The 17073-nt window shown below is 34.9% G+C and overlaps 1 protein-coding gene, 1 non-coding gene and 1 pseudogene across 2 annotated transcripts in view; all 3 read left to right on the top strand.

Moving 5' to 3' along the window:
- Positions 1-17073, top strand: part of Copb1 (coat protein complex I subunit beta 1) — a 40211-nt gene that overhangs the window by 18767 nt on the left and 4371 nt on the right. The window contains exons 9-18 of the mRNA XM_076844225.1: positions 1473-1580; positions 1673-1819; positions 2850-2995; positions 5109-5205; positions 6675-6835; positions 7845-7965; positions 11331-11558; positions 11699-11878; positions 13769-13913; positions 16470-16589. Of these exons, the coding sequence (XP_076700340.1) occupies positions 1473-1580; positions 1673-1819; positions 2850-2995; positions 5109-5205; positions 6675-6835; positions 7845-7965; positions 11331-11558; positions 11699-11878; positions 13769-13913; positions 16470-16589 (1453 nt within the window). The remainder of the gene's footprint in view (positions 1-1472; positions 1581-1672; positions 1820-2849; positions 2996-5108; positions 5206-6674; positions 6836-7844; positions 7966-11330; positions 11559-11698; positions 11879-13768; positions 13914-16469; positions 16590-17073) is intronic.
- LOC143392117 (ADP-ribosylation factor 2 pseudogene) lies at positions 5-556 on the top strand (annotated as a pseudogene).
- On the top strand, positions 5485-5555 carry Trnaa-agc (transfer RNA alanine (anticodon AGC)). The gene has a single exon. It is a non-coding gene; the product is annotated as a tRNA-Ala (tRNA).

Genomic DNA, 17073 nt, shown 5'->3' with positions numbered 1-17073 from the left:
GGGGATGTGGCTCAGTGGTCGAGTGTCCCTGAGTTCAATCCCCAGTACCAAAACAACAAAAGTTTTTGGGAAAAAAGAGATGCAGATTCTTATGGTGGGTTTGGATGCAACCGGAAAGACCATCATCTTTTATAAATTGAAACTAGAAGAGATTGTGACCACCCTTCCTACAATAGGTTTCAATGTGAAGATAGTAGAATATGGAATAACAGCTTCACAGTCTGGGATGTTGGTGGTCAGGACAAAATCAGACCTTTGTGACAACATTATTTCAAGAACACTCAAGGTCTGATTTTTGTGGTTTTGGTAATGACAGAGAAAGAGTCAGTGAGACCAAGGAAAAACTAACTAGAATGTTAGTGAAGATGAATTCAGAGATAGTTTGTTGATGTTTGTAAATAAACAGAATCTTCCCAGTGCTGTGAATATAGCAGATATAATAGACAAGCTTGACTCATTCCCTTCATCAGAGAAACACATTCAGGTTACTTGTGCTATCAGCATAGATAGGCTTTACAAAGATTTGAACTGGCTCTCCAACCAGCTCAAAAACTAGAAGTGACCAAAGCAGTACATCCCCTGCACATTGTGGCAAAGCCAGCTGGCCTCCTCTGAGTGCATGTGTGAGGAACCTTGATGGTTGTGTGGCTGGGAGTAGGTGCAGCTTTCTCACTCTGCCTTATACACTACACCCAGGATCTCACATGCTAGGCAAGTGCTTTACCATTGCACTTATCTTTCTTATAATATAAGAAAACCAGTATTACATTTTAAGTTTAAAAAAAAAAGGAATTTTTGAAACTTTTTTAACATCTTGAAAAAGTTTTTAAACATAAAGCCTTAAAGTAAAATCATTTGTAAATTAGATTTGTGCTATCTAAAATATTTATCGAAGTTTTTTTGAAGTATGCATCTTTTAAATACTACATTTTCCTACAAAGCCAAGTTAGTGATATCACACTTAACACAGTTAATAGTTTCTTAATACTATTTAATACTAAGTATTGATTCAGAATTTTATAGTTGTCCCAAAAGTGCCCTTTTTATTTAATTTGTCCAGTTCATAATGATATATTATTCTGGTTATTATGTCCTTTCAGTCTCTTAATTTTGAACAGTATCTTTTTGCTTGATACTAATTTGTTGAAGTGACAAGACCAATTCTCCTTTCTGTAAAATGCCCTCCCTGAATCTGGCTGGTTATTCTTGTGGTGTCATTTAACTTGTTCCTCTGACTCCCTGTAAATTAGATCTAAAGTTTGATAGAGTAAACTTTGTCAGTTTGAATGCAACATCTGTGATATTAGTTCTATTACATTACATCAGGAGACTCAAAATGTCTAGTTCTTTTACCACTAGTAAATTTATTATTAATCAAAGAATTAAGTTGATGATAGAACCATTCTGCAGTTAAGCTTTTCTTCTTGTGACCAGAAAAATTGGTGTTAATTCTTGATTGTTTGCTCTTTTAGGATCTGGTAATGGACATCCTAAGAGTATTGAGCACACCAGACTTGGAAGTACGCAAGAAAACTCTGCAGTTAGCATTGGATCTTGTTTCTTCTAGGAATGTTGAAGAGGTAAAAAAAAAAAAAAAAAAAAAAAGATGCCACTTTGTAAGTGGTCAGGCCAAACACGATGTAATTCTTACTTATTTCTACTTTGTCCGTAGTTGGTTATTGTCTTGAAGAAGGAAGTGATTAAAACAAATAATGTTTCTGAGCATGAAGACACTGACAAATACAGACAGCTCCTTGTACGAACATTGCATTCCTGCTCTGTCCGATTTCCAGATATGGCTGCAAATGTTATTCCTGTGGTATGTAATTCTGATGACCTTAATTTTTAAATTCTCTAGAAGGAATTTTTTAAAAATTTTTAATTATTCAACAGTTAATCTTAAATGTCAACTTTTCGGAACCACAAAATTTCAAAGTAAAACCCCAGTCCTTTATGGGTCTTGCTAAGTTGCCAAGATCAGCTTCAAACTTGCAGTCCTTCTTCCTTAGCCCCCTTTTGCATTCACCACCACAAGTTTTATCTTTGGAAGTTGAAAAAATCAGTTATGGGAAAAATTTACAGAACTAGAATATTTTGAAGTAGGTTAGTATAGTTGTAGTATAGCCTCTGAGTTTTACATTTTCTCTAAAATGATTTTTCTTAGGATTATCTAATGGGATTTGTAGTGGGTTTTGTTGTTGTTTTGTTTACTTGTTCGTTTTTTGGTAGTACTGAAGTTTGAACCCAGGATCTCACATGCTAGGCAAGTGCTTTACCATCCTCAACTCTTCATTTTATTTTGAGATAGTCTGATTCAGTTGCTGAGGCTAGCTTTGAACTTGCAAGTTTCCTGCCTCAGCTGAGTAGCTTGGATTATAAATGTGTGATACCAAGCCTACCTTGACTTGATTTCTAAATTCTCTTTTTATAGTGATTTTTATAATAAATTTAAGTGCATATAGAGAAACCATTATGATTTATTTTCATAATAGTACTTGTCTCTCTACTTACATTTTGTTTTGTATTTTAAAAGTTACATTCTTTTGAAATTTCTTAATTTTTTTCTTTTTTTCTTTTTTTTTTTTTTTGAGGGGAGGGTACTAGGGATTGCTTTACCATTGAGCTATATCCCAGTCCTTTTTTATTTTTTATTTTGAAATGGAGTCTCACTAAGTTGCTGAGGCTAGCCTCAAACTTGGAATCCTCCTGTCTCAGCCTCCTAAGTCTGGGATTATAGGTGTGCACCACTGTTCCTGGATCTTAATTTACTTCTTGTCTTAGATCATTTTCTTCCTGAAAATCATATAATTGCTAATCTTATTCCCCTGCCTCTTTTTTTCCCCATTTAGTTAATGGAATTTCTCAGTGACAGTAATGAAGCAGCAGCTGCTGATGTCTTGGAGTTTGTTCGTGAAGCCATTCAGCGCTTTGATAGTTTGAGAATGCTGATTGTTGAGAAGATGCTTGAAGTCTTTCATGCTATTAAATCTGTCAAGTAGGTTTAAAATATATTTTGGTATAATGTCAAGTGAGCATTTTATCAATTTCTATCTTCAAAGAGCTAATTGATAGAAAGTATAATGGAGAGAGATGGGCTTAGTGGGGCACACCTGTAATCTCAGCTACTTTGAAAGCTGAATTAGAAGGCTCATAATTTGAGGTCAGCCTAGGCAACTTTGAGAAGCTATCTCAAAGTAAAAAATAAAAAGAGTTGGGGATATAGCTCAATGGTAGTGCTCCTGGATTCAGTTCCTACTTCTGGATAAAACATTATATAGAATGGAGAGGAGCTAAATTTATTTTATAGTTGATTTAGCTAGATTTTTCTTTCTGATTTCTTCTAAAACAGTATGCATTCTAAAGTGACTAAGAAGCATATTTTTATATATTTTTAAATGGTGTATTTTCGAAATATTATTGTTATTTATATCCCCCTTTAGCATTTGTTGAAGAGAAAGATAGGAAATGCAACCCAAATCTGATGTGTGTTTCTCTTCAGATCGCCCTTACTAATGAGAAAGGATTATTTGTCTTTTATTGTTTGTTTGTGGTAGTTACTCAAACCTGGGACCTTGATGGTATTGGGCAAATACTTTACCACCGGACTGTATCCCCAATACCAAGAAAGAATTGTTGAATGCAAATTCGGCTTCATTTTAAGAATCTGATGGCTGGCCAGGTGTCAGCACACATATAATTCCAGCTACCCAGGAGGATGAAGCAGTAGGATGGCAAGTTTGAGGGTAGTTTTGGTAACTTAGTAAAACTCATCTCAAAAATAAAAAATAAAAAGGGCTAGGAATATGGGAATATAGATCAATGATAGAATGCTTGCCCAGAATGTGCAAGGCCCTATGTTCAATACCCACCCCAACACACACACACACACACACACACACACAAGAATCTGATGAGTATCCTATGACAGACTTGAGTTATATCTGCTTAGATAAGAGGGAAGGGACCCATACAAAATTGTCTTTATAATATGAATATTAAATGGAAGTGAGTAAGATTTGTTTCCTTCCTGAGGGGGGGCGGGGAAATCATATCATTGAAAGCCATAAACTCTTAAAACTTCAGTTTCTAAATTGATTTTTTTTTTCTGAGTAAATTTAAAATCTTAGGGAAAAGAAGAGTAAAGACTTTAGCCACTTTAACTTTTTTTTTCTTTTTTATATATGATAGCAAAATGCATTATAATTCTTATTACACATATAGAGCACAATTTTTCATATCTCTGGTTGTATACAAAGTATATTCACACCAATTCGTGTCTTTATACATATGCTTTGTATAATAATGATCATCATATTCCACCATCATTTTAACCCCATGTCCCCTCCCTTCCCCACTTTAACATTTTAAATTAGAGAATTTTTGCTATTTTTTTCCCCCACTGAGGATTGAACGTAACACGCCTCCTGCATGCTAAGCAAGCACTGTACCACTGATCTGCCATTCCCAGCTCTTTTTACTTCACTCTAAAACAGGTCTCACTACGTTGCCCAGGCTGGCTTTCAACTAGAGATCCTCCTGCCTCAACCTTCCTGGTGGATAGGATTATAGTCATCATTGCTGTGTTTAGGTTTTGTTTTGCTGTATTTTGTTTTGTTTTTCCTGTGCTTGGGATTGAACCCATGATCTCTCACATGCCAAACAAATGTTTCACTACTGAGCTACACACCCTAGCATGTATGTTCTTGCACCTCTGTATATATTGTTCTGTTTGTCTCTTCAGTGACTACAGGTAAGTAAATTAGTTTTTCATTAAAATAATACATATCTTATAGTAGAAAGTGGTAAAGCCAAATTTACCTTAACTGCCATAAGGGACACTTTCCTGGGAAGTGTTTTGGCATTTTATTTTTAATACTGGGTTTGTCAACTTTAGAAGCTTCCCAATAATGAGAAATGAGAAGAGTAATTTTTCTTGTGGTTTCTGGAAAGAATAAAAACTTATTGTTACATTCTATCTGAAACATTCTTCCATACTTCCTTGGAACTGCAGAATCTTATTTTTTTCACTTGAGCTTAAATTCACAAAGATTTCTCCTTCAGGATTTCTTTTTGAGGTCTGTGTTTCAGATTTTGTATTCTTATCCTAGGATTTATCGAGGTGCATTATGGATCCTGGGAGAATACTGTAGTACCAAGGAAGACATTCAAAGTGTGATGACGGAAGTCCGTAGGTCCCTTGGAGAGGTATGTTTTACTTTAGTAAATCCTGCTTGCTTATCTTTGGTACTGGAACTTGATTTCAGAGGTGCTTTACCGCTGAGTTATATCGCTAGTCCTTTTTCTTTTGAGATAGGTTTTTGTTAAGTTGCTGAGGGTCTCCAGGAGTTACTGAGACTGACCTTGAACTTGTGATCCCCCTGCCTCAGACTTCCAAATTGCAGAGATTACAAACGTGCACCGCCACAGTCAGTGTAAATCTTGCTTTATATGGTGATTAATACTTCTGAAAAATCCAGAGGTCTAGGGATATAGTTCAGTGGTAGAGTGCTTGCCTAGCATGTGAGAGGCCCTGGGTTCAATCCCCAGCATCACCAAAAAAGAAAAAAAAATTTTTATGTGATGATTTACATTCGTGTTTTTATTTAGTAGTGACTGGACTGAAAAATATATTTTAATTAGCCAAATAATTGAGCCTTAAAGGCTACTTTGTATCTATTCCTTAAAATTAGGGGTGTCTTCTTTTGGTTCTGCCAATAATTAGCTCTGGAACCTTGAATTTAAGTTTCTGAACTGGATTTTAGTTTTTTCCCTCTATAAAATAGAAAGTGTTGAAATTGGTAATGATTAAAGACTCTTGAGCACTCATCCCCCGCCAACCACCAGGGATTGAACCTGGGTGTACTTAACCACTGAGCTACATTCCCCAGCACTTTTTACTTTTTTATTTTGAGACAGGGTATCGATAAGTTACCTAGGGCCTCACTAAGTTTCTGAGAGTGGCTTTGAACTTTCAGTCCTCCTGTCTCAGCCTTTCAGGTTGCTGGGACTACAGAAGTGCCACCTCGGTGCCCAATGAGAACTCTTAAATTAGACTAGTATTAAGGAATAAATACAAAGTAGCCCTTGGTTAATTAAAAAGGATGGTTGATGAAGTGATTGGTACAAATGAGTCAAATTTATTTCTTTTTATAGAAAGATGAGTGTTGGTTTAGGTTAATATTTCAAGAGAACGGATGAAGAAGAAAGCCAATGCATTTTTCTCAAAAGTAACTTGGTATGGAAGTGATTTCCACTTAACAGATTAAGAAACTGGGGCTCAAAGTAGTTTAATTAACTTTCCAGAACCATATACTAGTATAGTGGCAGAGAGAGAAATTTAAAGCCAAGAATGTCCAACTCCAGAGCTCCTGTTCTTTCCATTGCATTTCCGAAGAAGGAAGGAAAAATGTGATTTTGTAGCTTGTTGTAGTGCCTACCTTTTATCCCAGCAACTTGGGAGCCTGAGGCAGGAGGATTGCAAGTTTGAGACCAGCCTAAACTTTGAGAGCAAGATCCTATCTCAAAATTTTAAAAAGGATTGAGGATGAAATTCAGGGGTAATAAAGTTAAGGAAAAAAAATCTATAGTACTGCAGATAGTAAATAAACAAAGAAACATGATTTTGCTTGTTATTCATATTACTATTAAATTGATTTTTCTAATTGATTTTTTAGATCCCAATTGTAGAATCAGAAATAAAGAAAGAAGCTGGTGAATTAAAGCCTGAAGAAGAAATAACTGTGGGGCCAGTTCAAAAATTGGTTACTGAAATGGGTACTTATGCAACTCAGAGTGCCCTCAGCAGTTCTAGACCCACCAAGAAAGAGGAAGACAGGTAATTTATGGTCCCTGTGCCCTGCCAGCTGAACTGTTTTTATTATAATTCTCATGTATAAAACAGTCACATGATTTCTTTTATTCATTTGTTTTTGTAACCAAAATGAAAGTCTTTGCCCTTTAAAGTACTTGAAAGGAGGAAGGTGTTTACTTTTTCCCCCATGAATTGTGTTGATGGTTTTAATCCTCTGCTCTTCTGTTTTCACTGAAATGACTGTTTAAAATCATTTTACTCACATGGAAAATGTGAAGTGGAGGTAAATATGATATTTGAGTTTGGTTGCCCATTAGTATCTGAGGAGATATTTTGGAGATTTCCATTTCTTCTTGTTTTTTTTCCCCCCAATTGATGGAATAACATTTTTAATGTTTTCTCCTTTATTTTACTCTCTTTTTTTTGTGATGAAGATGATGAAAATCATGCCTAAAATTTATTGAATACTTACCGTGTGCAAAGCATTCTGCTAAGTAGTTTGTCTCATATGGTCTTGACAAAAACCTTTTGGGATAGATTGGTTATATCATCTCCATTTTATAGAAGAGAAATTTGACTTAGAGAAGTTTGTAACCTACCCAATAAATAAATAAACTGGGATTTGAAAGTCATTAGCTCCAGTACATACACCCTTTTCTTTTCTTTTTTTGTACCAGGAATTGAATCCAAGTATGCTTATTCACTGAATGACATCCTTAGTTCTTTTTATTTTTTATTTTACGTCAGGGACTCATTAAATTGCTTAGGGTCTTGCTAAGTTGCTGAGGTTGGCTTTGAACTTGGCAGTCTTCTTGCCTCAGCCTCCTTAACTAAACTTTTTTTTACTTTCATTCATTTGGCTCTTGAGTGATTTGAAGATAAGTATTAACATCATGTATTCTTTTTCTTTTTGAGAGCCAAAGAAGGATTTAACTGAAGGTTGGGAGTGAGGGTGATTTATGTAAATCATTTGTACAAAAGCTGCAGCTGCTTAAGAAGTTAGTGGTTTTCATTTTCCTTCATTGGATTGCAGACCTCCCCTGAGAGGATTCCTTCTGGATGGAGATTTCTTTGTTGCTGCCTCCCTTGCCACCACTCTGACCAAGATTGCATTGCGCTATGTAGCTTTGGTTCCAGAGAAGAAAAAACAAAATGTAAGTTAATTTATTCTACACTTACTCACCAATTTATTATTGAGCACCAATTATATGTATTGAACAGTGAGAACCCCATAAGATAATCCTATAATGAAAGAGCTCATGGTTTAATAGGAAAAATGGATATAATAATACAATCTGAGTGAAAAATAGATAGAACAATACAGTAATGATAACGTGTGTAGACTAGTGGAGGAGACAAGAGGGTTTACAAGAGGGTTTATGAAGTTACTTCTGTTTGCTGGGATTAATCAAGGACCAGTAAAGGAAATGCCCCTCTCTCTCCAGAATCTTCATCCAAAAAAAAAAAATCTATTATTTTTTCCCAGAATGTCTCTCGGATAATTCATATCTTTATCATAGTTTCTGACCATTATCCTACATTCATACTCACATGTCAGGTTATGAACTCTATGATACGTTGTTGTTTTTTTCTTTAAATAGTTAATCCTTTTTTTTTCTTTCTTTCTTTCATAATTTTTCCCCCATTTTCTTCTTCTTTTTTTTTTTTAAAGAGAGAGTGAGAGAGAGAGAGAAAGAGAATTTTTCAATATTTATTTTTTAGTTTTCAGCATACACAACCTCTTTGTATGTGGTGCTGAGGATCGAACCCGGGCCGCACGCATGCCAGGCGAGCGCACTACCGCTTGAGCCACATCCCCAGCAGTGTCTTTTGCCAGTGTCTGGACCAACATGGGGAGGGACAGCTGTTGAGAGTTGGGAACAGGGCAAAGTTCAAGAACCTTCCCGAGGGGGGTGGTGCTTCTTTTTTCCTTAATTTTTATTTTATTTTATTATTTTATTTATTTATTTTTTTGTAATTGTGGATGGACAGCATGCTTTTGTTTGCTTTTAATGTGGTGCTAAGGTTGAACCCAGTGCCTCACATGTGCTAGGCAAGTGCTCTGCCACTGAGCTACAGCCCCAGCTGTTTGCTTCATTTTTTTATTCTGATAAAATACATGTAACATAAAATGTTATAACCACTTTAAGTGTTTTAACCCCTTTAAGTGTACAGTTGAGTGGCATTAAATTCATTCACATTATTGTGCAGCCATCCCTCTCCAGGGCTTACTCATCATCCCAAACTGACACTTTGTATCCAGTTAACAGTAACTCTCCATTCTTTCATGCCCCCTTTCTGTCTATATAAATTTGCCTAATTCTAGGTACCTCATATTAGTGGAATCATAAAGTGTTTGTTCTTTTGTATCTAATTTATTTCACTTAGCATAATGTCTTCAAGGTTCATCCATGTTGTAGTTTGTATCAGAATTGCCTTGGCTAGGGATGTGGCTCAAGCGGTAGCGCGCTTGCCTGGCATGCGTGTGGCCCGGGTTCGATCCTCAACACCACATACAAACAAAGATGTTGTGTCCGCCGAAAACTAAAAAAAAAAAAAAAAAAAAAAAAAAGAATTGCCTTGCTTTTTAATGCTGAATAATACTGCATTTTGTGTACACGTTTTTTTATCCATTTGTCTGTCATAGTCAGTTTTCTTTGAAAGATTTGCTGCTACTACTTTTTTTTTTTTTTTTTTTTTTAAATCTTCTTTGCACTGCTGGGAATCAAACCCAGAGCCTACAACTCCAACTCCTCAGCCCTTTTAATTTTTGAGATAGGGTCTTGTTAAGTTGCCAAAACTGGCTTTGAAGATCCTCCTGCCCCCTGAGTAGCTGATGGTAACTGGGATTATAGACATGCACTGCCCTGCCAAAGTTTTTTTTTTTTAAGTGAGGAAAAGTCTTATATTTACCATTTATAGTGCTTTTCTTTCCTTTGTGTCAAAAAATTCAAATTTTCATCAGTCTTCTTTCTGCCTAAACAACTTGATCATTCTTATAATACAAATGTGCTGGTGAGAATCCTCTCAACTTTTATTTTTCTTAAACTCTTTGCTTTCATTTTTAAAATCTTTCCATGGAACAGGCATATTGGTGCATGTCTTTAATCCTAATGATTCAGGGGGCTGAAGCAGGAGAATTGCAAATTTGAGGCCAGCCTCAGCAACTTAGTGAGTCCCTAAACAACTTAATGAGACTCTGTCTTCAAAGTAAAAAATATAAAGGACTCAGTGGTTAAGCATCCCTAGGTTCAACTCCTGGTACCAAAAAGGGAAAAAAAAAAAAAAAACTTTCATTAGTAAATTTATGGATGTTTTTATTTTATTTTTGTTCATTTCTTTTTTTTTTAACTTTATTGCTAAAATAATCAAAGAATGATATAATCAAAACTATGAAAGGGCCTGGGGATATAGCTCAGTGGAAGAGTACTTGCCTCACACATGTGAGGCTCTGGGTTCAATCCTCAGCACCACATAAAAATAAATAAAATAAAGGTATTGTATCCAGGCAGTTTGGCAAGGGCATAGAGCATCTATGTCAGGATGATGCTGCATGAAACTGAAAAAAATAATCTGGAATTCACTTGTGGAAGACATTGAATGGCAGGCCAAGTAATGTGGACTTCAGAATAAAGGTCAGGGGAAATCACTGAAGGTATTTACATGCAGAGTAAAATGCTTGTGCCGTATAAAAATTAAGATAGCAATAGGTGATCACACTTAGCATCACTAGTAGTGGAACAACCAATACATGCTTCCTGATACATTGTATTTAGGAATATAAAATATAATGTATCTGGTATTTTAGCCATAATGATGACACGTTCTATTAAAAAAAAAATAAGTTGGTCTGGCTTCTTTAAGAAAGTCATTGTAATTAAAAACAAACAGGAAACTGGTCTAGATTAAAAGGGACTAAACAGAATAATATCCAAATAAAAAGCATGAAGCTGATCTTGGATTTAAAAAGTAAAAACATTTTGAAACAATATAGGAAGATAGTAGATATAATTTGGGATTGTTAAATTTCTCTGGTAAGAAAATAATATTGTGGTTTGATTGGAAACTGTCCTAATTCTTAGATGATAGATGCTAATGAAGTTATGAGATAAAGAATCTTACTTTCATATATGAATAAAAAAATAAATGTATGTGTATGAGCAAATAAGAAAGCATATATGGCAAAATGTCAACAATTAGTGAAGTGTATTATTCTTTTAATTTTTCTATAGTTAGGATGAAAGCAGAAACCATTAAAAAGGCATTGCTATTTTTCAATATATGATAAGGCCATATTTGAGGCTATTAATGGAAATCTCAAAAGGTGGCAGTTAGAATTTAAAAGGAGAAGTATACAAAAAGGATACTGTAGAGATAATGTAAAGGATTTGAAGTCTTATTCAAGTGAAATAAAAAATTAGATTTATACTTGAGTTATGAGTTATTTCTTGAATTGTGAAGTAACAGTACTGCAATTTGGGGAATCATGACACAATGACCAATTTCTCTGTTTTTCTAGTCTTTTGTTGCAGAGGCTATGTTGCTCATGGCAACTATTCTTCATTTGGGAAAATCCTCTCTTCCTAAGAAGCCAATTACAGATGATGATGTAGACAGAATTTCCCTGTGCCTCAAGGTCTTATCTGAATGTTCACCTTTAATGAACGACATTTTTAATAAGGAATGCAGACAGTCCCTTTCTCAGATGCTATCTGCTAAACTTGAAGAAGAGAAACTATCTCAAAAGGTAAATAAATATAAGGTTATAAAAGTACTTTCTGGGTTTTTATTGTTGATTTTTCAGTCCCCATGTGATGAGGCTATTCCTATTAAAGGCCTGTAAAACTCTTTCCATATAAAGTCATGTGTCTTGTTTTCTCAACACAGAAAGAATCTGAAAAGAGAAATGTGACAGTACAGCCTGATGACCCCATTTCCTTCATGCAACTAACTGCTAAGAATGAAATGAACTGCAAGGAAGATCAGTTTCAGCTGAGTTTGTTGGCAGCAATGGGTAACACACAGAGGAAAGAAGCAGCAGATCCCCTAGCATCTAAACTTAACAAGGTAACAAAATATCAAATATGCTGTAAATTGTTTAAATTAACTACTTAAGAAAGTAGTAATCAAGAGTTGGGGTGCATGTGCACACACCTGTAATCCCAGTGGCTTGAGAGGCTGAGGCAGGAGGATCACAAGTTTGAGGCCAGCCTCGGCAACTTAACAAGGCTGTAAGCAACTTAATGAGACCCTGTCTCAAAATAAAAAACAAAAAGGGTTGTGGGTGGGCTGGGGATGTGGCTCAAGCGGTAGCACGCTCGCCTGGAATGCGTGCGGCCCGGGTTCAATCCTCAGCACCACATACAAACAAAGATGTTGTGCCCGCTGATAACTAAAAAATAAATATTAAAATTCTCTCTCTCTCTCTCTACCTCTCTCTACTTCTCTCTCTTTAAAAAAAAAAAAAGGGTTGGGGGTGTAGCTCAGGGTAAGCATCCCTGCCTTAAATCTCCAGTACCCCCAAAAAAAAGAAAGAAAAGAAAAAAGTAGTAATTAGCACATGCCTGTGATTCTAATGGCTTAGGAAGCTGAAACAGGAGGATCATAAGTTTGAGGCCAACTGTTTTGTTTTGTTTTTACAGTGCTGGGGGCGGGGTTGAACCCAAAGCCTCAAGTCCTAGGCAAGTACTCTAACACTGAGCTACATCGACAGCCCTGTCCTCCTGTTTTGTTTTGTTTTGTTTAATATTTATTTTTCAGCTGTAGGTGGATACAATATCTTTATTTTATTTTTATGTGGTGCTGAGGATCAAACCCAGTGTCTCACGCATGCGAGGCAAGTGCTCTACCTCTGAGCCACAATCCCACCTGCAGTTTTTTTTTTTTTTTTTAATACTTGAACCCAGGACCTCATACGTTAGGTGAGCACTTTACCGCTGAGCCACAGCCCCAGCCCCCACCAGGAGTTTAAAAAAAAAAAAAAACTATTCATGTGTTTATTGGCTATTTGTATAACTTCTTTAGAGGATTGTCTCTTCAAATCCTTTAAATTCTAATTAATCTGTTTTCTCTTTTGTTGCCTATGCTTTTGATGACTATATGACTTTTTTTTTATATTTATTTTTTAGTTGTAGTTGGACACAATACCTTTATTTTTATGTGGTGCTGAGGATTGAACCCAGGGCATGCACATGCCAAGTGAGTGCTCTACTGTTGAGCCACAGCCCCAGCCCGAATATTACATTTTTTAAGTGCTAAATCTTGGGAGTTTTTTAAGTTTTGGAGAGGCATTTTAAATTTTATTTTGATGACATTACAAGCATCTCTTGCTGTTATGATCTGTTTACTTCTTGAGCTTGAGTTGAGTAGAAGAGAATACCACATTATCTTAATTTTATTTGGCTCCTGAGTTTCAGAGGGCAAATTTTGAGTTTAGATACTTAATTAAGAAATTTAAATGAAAATATATACAAATGTATACAGTTGTTGAGTTAGGACAGTGTTTAATGTATTTGCCAAACATTGAACATCTTTCTGCCGCTGAACTACTAACTACTAATCAGCATTTATAAAATACCTTATATGAAGTCAGCTTAAAAAATAGATGGACTGGAGTTGTAGATCAGCCTTAGCATGTACAAGGCTCTGGGTTCAGTCTCCAACACTAAAACAAAACAAAAAAACCAATACATGCCTGGATATCATCTTTTAAATTAGAATTTTAAATTCTGTATTGTTTGGATAACTTTTTAAGCTTTAGGACCTATTATTTCTAATTTTTCCTGTTTCAGTTTCCATTTCTGCATTACAGAACCATTTTATTTCATCTCTCTCAAAATATCTTTTCTAATCTAAGCACATCTGTTAATTAACCAAACTTAATCATTTGATTAAGGTATGTTTGGTTAAATTGTGTCATTTCCTTGATTATGATTACATTTATTTTTGTTTTGACAGGTCACCCAGTTGACAGGTTTCTCAGATCCTGTATATGCAGAAGCTTATGTTCATGTCAATCAGTATGATATCGTCCTGGATGTACTTGTTGTGAACCAAACCAGTGATACTTTGCAGAACTGCACATTAGAGTTAGCTACTCTAGGTAAGGAAATTTATCATAAGTGCACAGGTTTCAGTATAAGAATTCTTTTTTTTTTTTTTAATTAGTGCTTCTTAGTTATACATGATAGTAGATTACATTTTGATAAAGTTATACAAGCATGGAATATATCTTATTCTAATTAGGAACCCATTCTTATGGGTGGACACAAAGGTAGGATTCATGTAGGTATTTTCATATGTGTACATAGGAAAATTACATTAGATTTATTCTACTGTCTTTCCTATTCTTATCTCTTTCCCTTCCCTTCATTGCCCTTTGTTTAATCTACTGAACTTCTGGTCTTCCCCTCCCCGCCTTTATTATGGTTTAGCTTCCACATATCAGCAAAAACATTCAACCTTTGGTGTTTGGGGATTGGATTATTTCATTTAGCATTATAGTCTTCAGACCTATCCTTTACTGGCAAATGTCATAAAGTCATTCTTCTTTATGGCTGAGTAATATTCCATTACTATAGTTATAGTATACATACTACAAATTCTTTATCCATTCATCTGTTGATGGACATCAGGATGGTTCCATAGCTTAGCTTTTATAAATTGTGCTGCTGTAAATATTGATGTGGCTGCATCCCTGTAGTATGTTGATTTTAAATTCTTTGGATATATGCCATGGAGTGGGATAACTAGTGGGTCAAATAGTCACTTGACCCACATTTATTTTTTTGAGGAATCTCCATACTGTTTTCCAGAGGGGTTGCACCAATTTGCAGTCCACCAACAATATATGAGTGTTCCCTTTCCCCTCACATCTCACCAACATTTGTTGTTACTTTTAATCTTGATAATTGTCATTCTGAGTATGGTGGGATGGAATCTTAGTGTAGTTTTAATTTTCATTTCTCTAATTGCTAGAGATGTTGAACATTTTTTTCATATATTTATCGACCATTTGTGTTTCTTCTTTTAAGAAGGGTCTCTTCAGTTCCTTTGCTCATTTATTGATTGGGTTATTTATTTTTTTGGTGTTAAGCTTTTTGAGTTCTTTGTATATCCTGGAAATTAACGTCTTATTTGAGGTACAGGTGGCAAAGATTTTCTCCCATTCTATAGGTTCTCTTTTCACACCTGTTTGCTCTGCTGTGAAGAAGCCTTTTAGTTTGATACTTTCCCATTTATTGATTTTTTATTTTACTTCTTATGCTTTAGGAGTTTTGTTAAGGAAGTCAGTTCCTGAGTCAATGTGTTGAGGTGTTCAGCCTATATTTTCTTCTAGTATGTACAGGGTTTCTGGTCTAATTCCTAGGTCTTTGATCTACTTTGAGTTGAAGTTTTGGTATTATGATGCCTCCTGCTTCATTTTTCTAAGGATTGCTTTACCTTTTCTGGACCTCTTGTTTCTTCAAATGAATTTTGTGACAGTTTTTTGTATTTCTATGAAGAATGTCATTGGAATTTTGATGGAAATTGCATTTGATGGGAATCTGTATAGCACTCTGGTAGTACGGCCATTCTGACAGTATTGATTCTGCCTATCCAAGAACACAGAGGTCTTTCCATCTTCTAAGGTCTTCCTCAATTTCTTTCTTAATGGTTCTATAGTTTTCATTATAAAGATCCTTCACAAAAGCCCTTTGTGATTTTTTTGAACTTTAATTTAAAATTTTGTCTTCAACTTCAATTTTCTGAACCTTTGTCATACTTAACCATGATTATGCTATTAACTCATTAAATAGGTTCAATTCTGAGTTTTATCTAGCAAATGTCAGTTTTTCTAGATATAATAAGAGCTGTTTAAGTGTATGTGGAGAAGTACTTTAAATATATTTGATTTCAGTGAATGAATACCTGTATCTCTCCACACACACACACTCCAAGTAGCTCACTTAATTTTAATTGTCTTAGTTCAGAATTAGGTATTTTATAAATCCTGTTAGTACACAAGCAGCTAAAATAATGCATCATTGTTGCGGTTAGCAACATGTGATGTCTTATTTTCTTCTTAATAAAGACACATGACTCAAACTTTCTCTGACCACTTATACATCTGGTTTTGAAAATGTGAATTGTATATAGGAACAGGGCACTGTCCCCGGTAAATTCCATTTGGCTTCTGTAACAGTTAGGGTTTCAAGGTATTGAGGGAACCATAATTTTGCCCTGTCTTCCTCAGCAAGCTTGATACCTATATACAAGGAACTCTGGCTCTAAGAATTTAAGTCTTTTTACAGATTGTTTTGTCTTTCATTGTAAAGGAGTATATACTTAGGACCTAAGCTTTTTGAGAAGTTTGTATTCTTTCACTGAAATCAAATGGTATATTTAAAGTACCTCTCCACATATACATATAATTAAATGGACTTAATCCTGAGATGCCTGTTACCTTTTAAAACAAAATGTGCAGATTGGTATGAATAATAAGAATATTAAATGATTTCTTTATTTTGTCCTAATATTTCAATCATAATTCTTCTCATGTTAGAAACATAAGTTTTATATATTTTAATGTTTTGTCATTAGTATATATATATACATACATACATACATACATACATATGTAATTTTAAAAAAAATGTTCAAACTCTTTCTCCCCCAGGGGATCTGAAACTTGTGGAAAAGCCATCTCCTTTGACTCTTGCTCCTCATGATTTTGCAAATATTAAAGCTAACGTCAAGGTAGCATCAACAGAAAATGGAATAATTTTTGGCAATATAGGTAAGAAACTGTTTTATAGCATGTGATGTTTGAATATTTTTATTAAAGAATTTCTGTAGGGAATAGCTGTGTACATGGCTTGAAGTTAGGACTTGACTCTATTTATGTATCACTTATGAGGTACTTTCCTCTCGTATGTATTGTATTCTAGATGTGCAGAAATGAACCGGATAGTGTCACTTTCCTCAAGAAACCACCAGACAAGTGAACAACATAGATAGAAAAATGTATAACTGGGATAATAGTATGATAAGCCTTAGTTGATATACTAAATGCTTTAGGTTCATATAGGAAAAAAATGCTAACAATGGAGAAAGCTTTATAAAGAAAGAGGGTGTTTTTTCAAAGGATAACATTTGAATTGAGTCTGAAACTTCATATAAGCACTTATAACCAAGCACACGGGTATTTCAAACCTAGAGGTTAGTTTGTACAGGAGCATTCATTTAGGAAGCATATTTTATTAAAACAATTTTAAAAGATC

Source organism: Callospermophilus lateralis, chromosome 2 (assembly GCF_048772815.1).
Source record: "Callospermophilus lateralis isolate mCalLat2 chromosome 2, mCalLat2.hap1, whole genome shotgun sequence".
Lineage (NCBI taxonomy): Eukaryota > Metazoa > Chordata > Mammalia > Rodentia > Sciuridae > Callospermophilus > Callospermophilus lateralis.
Note: the sequence above shows the minus strand (reverse complement) of the source record. Positions and strands in the feature narration are given on the sequence as shown.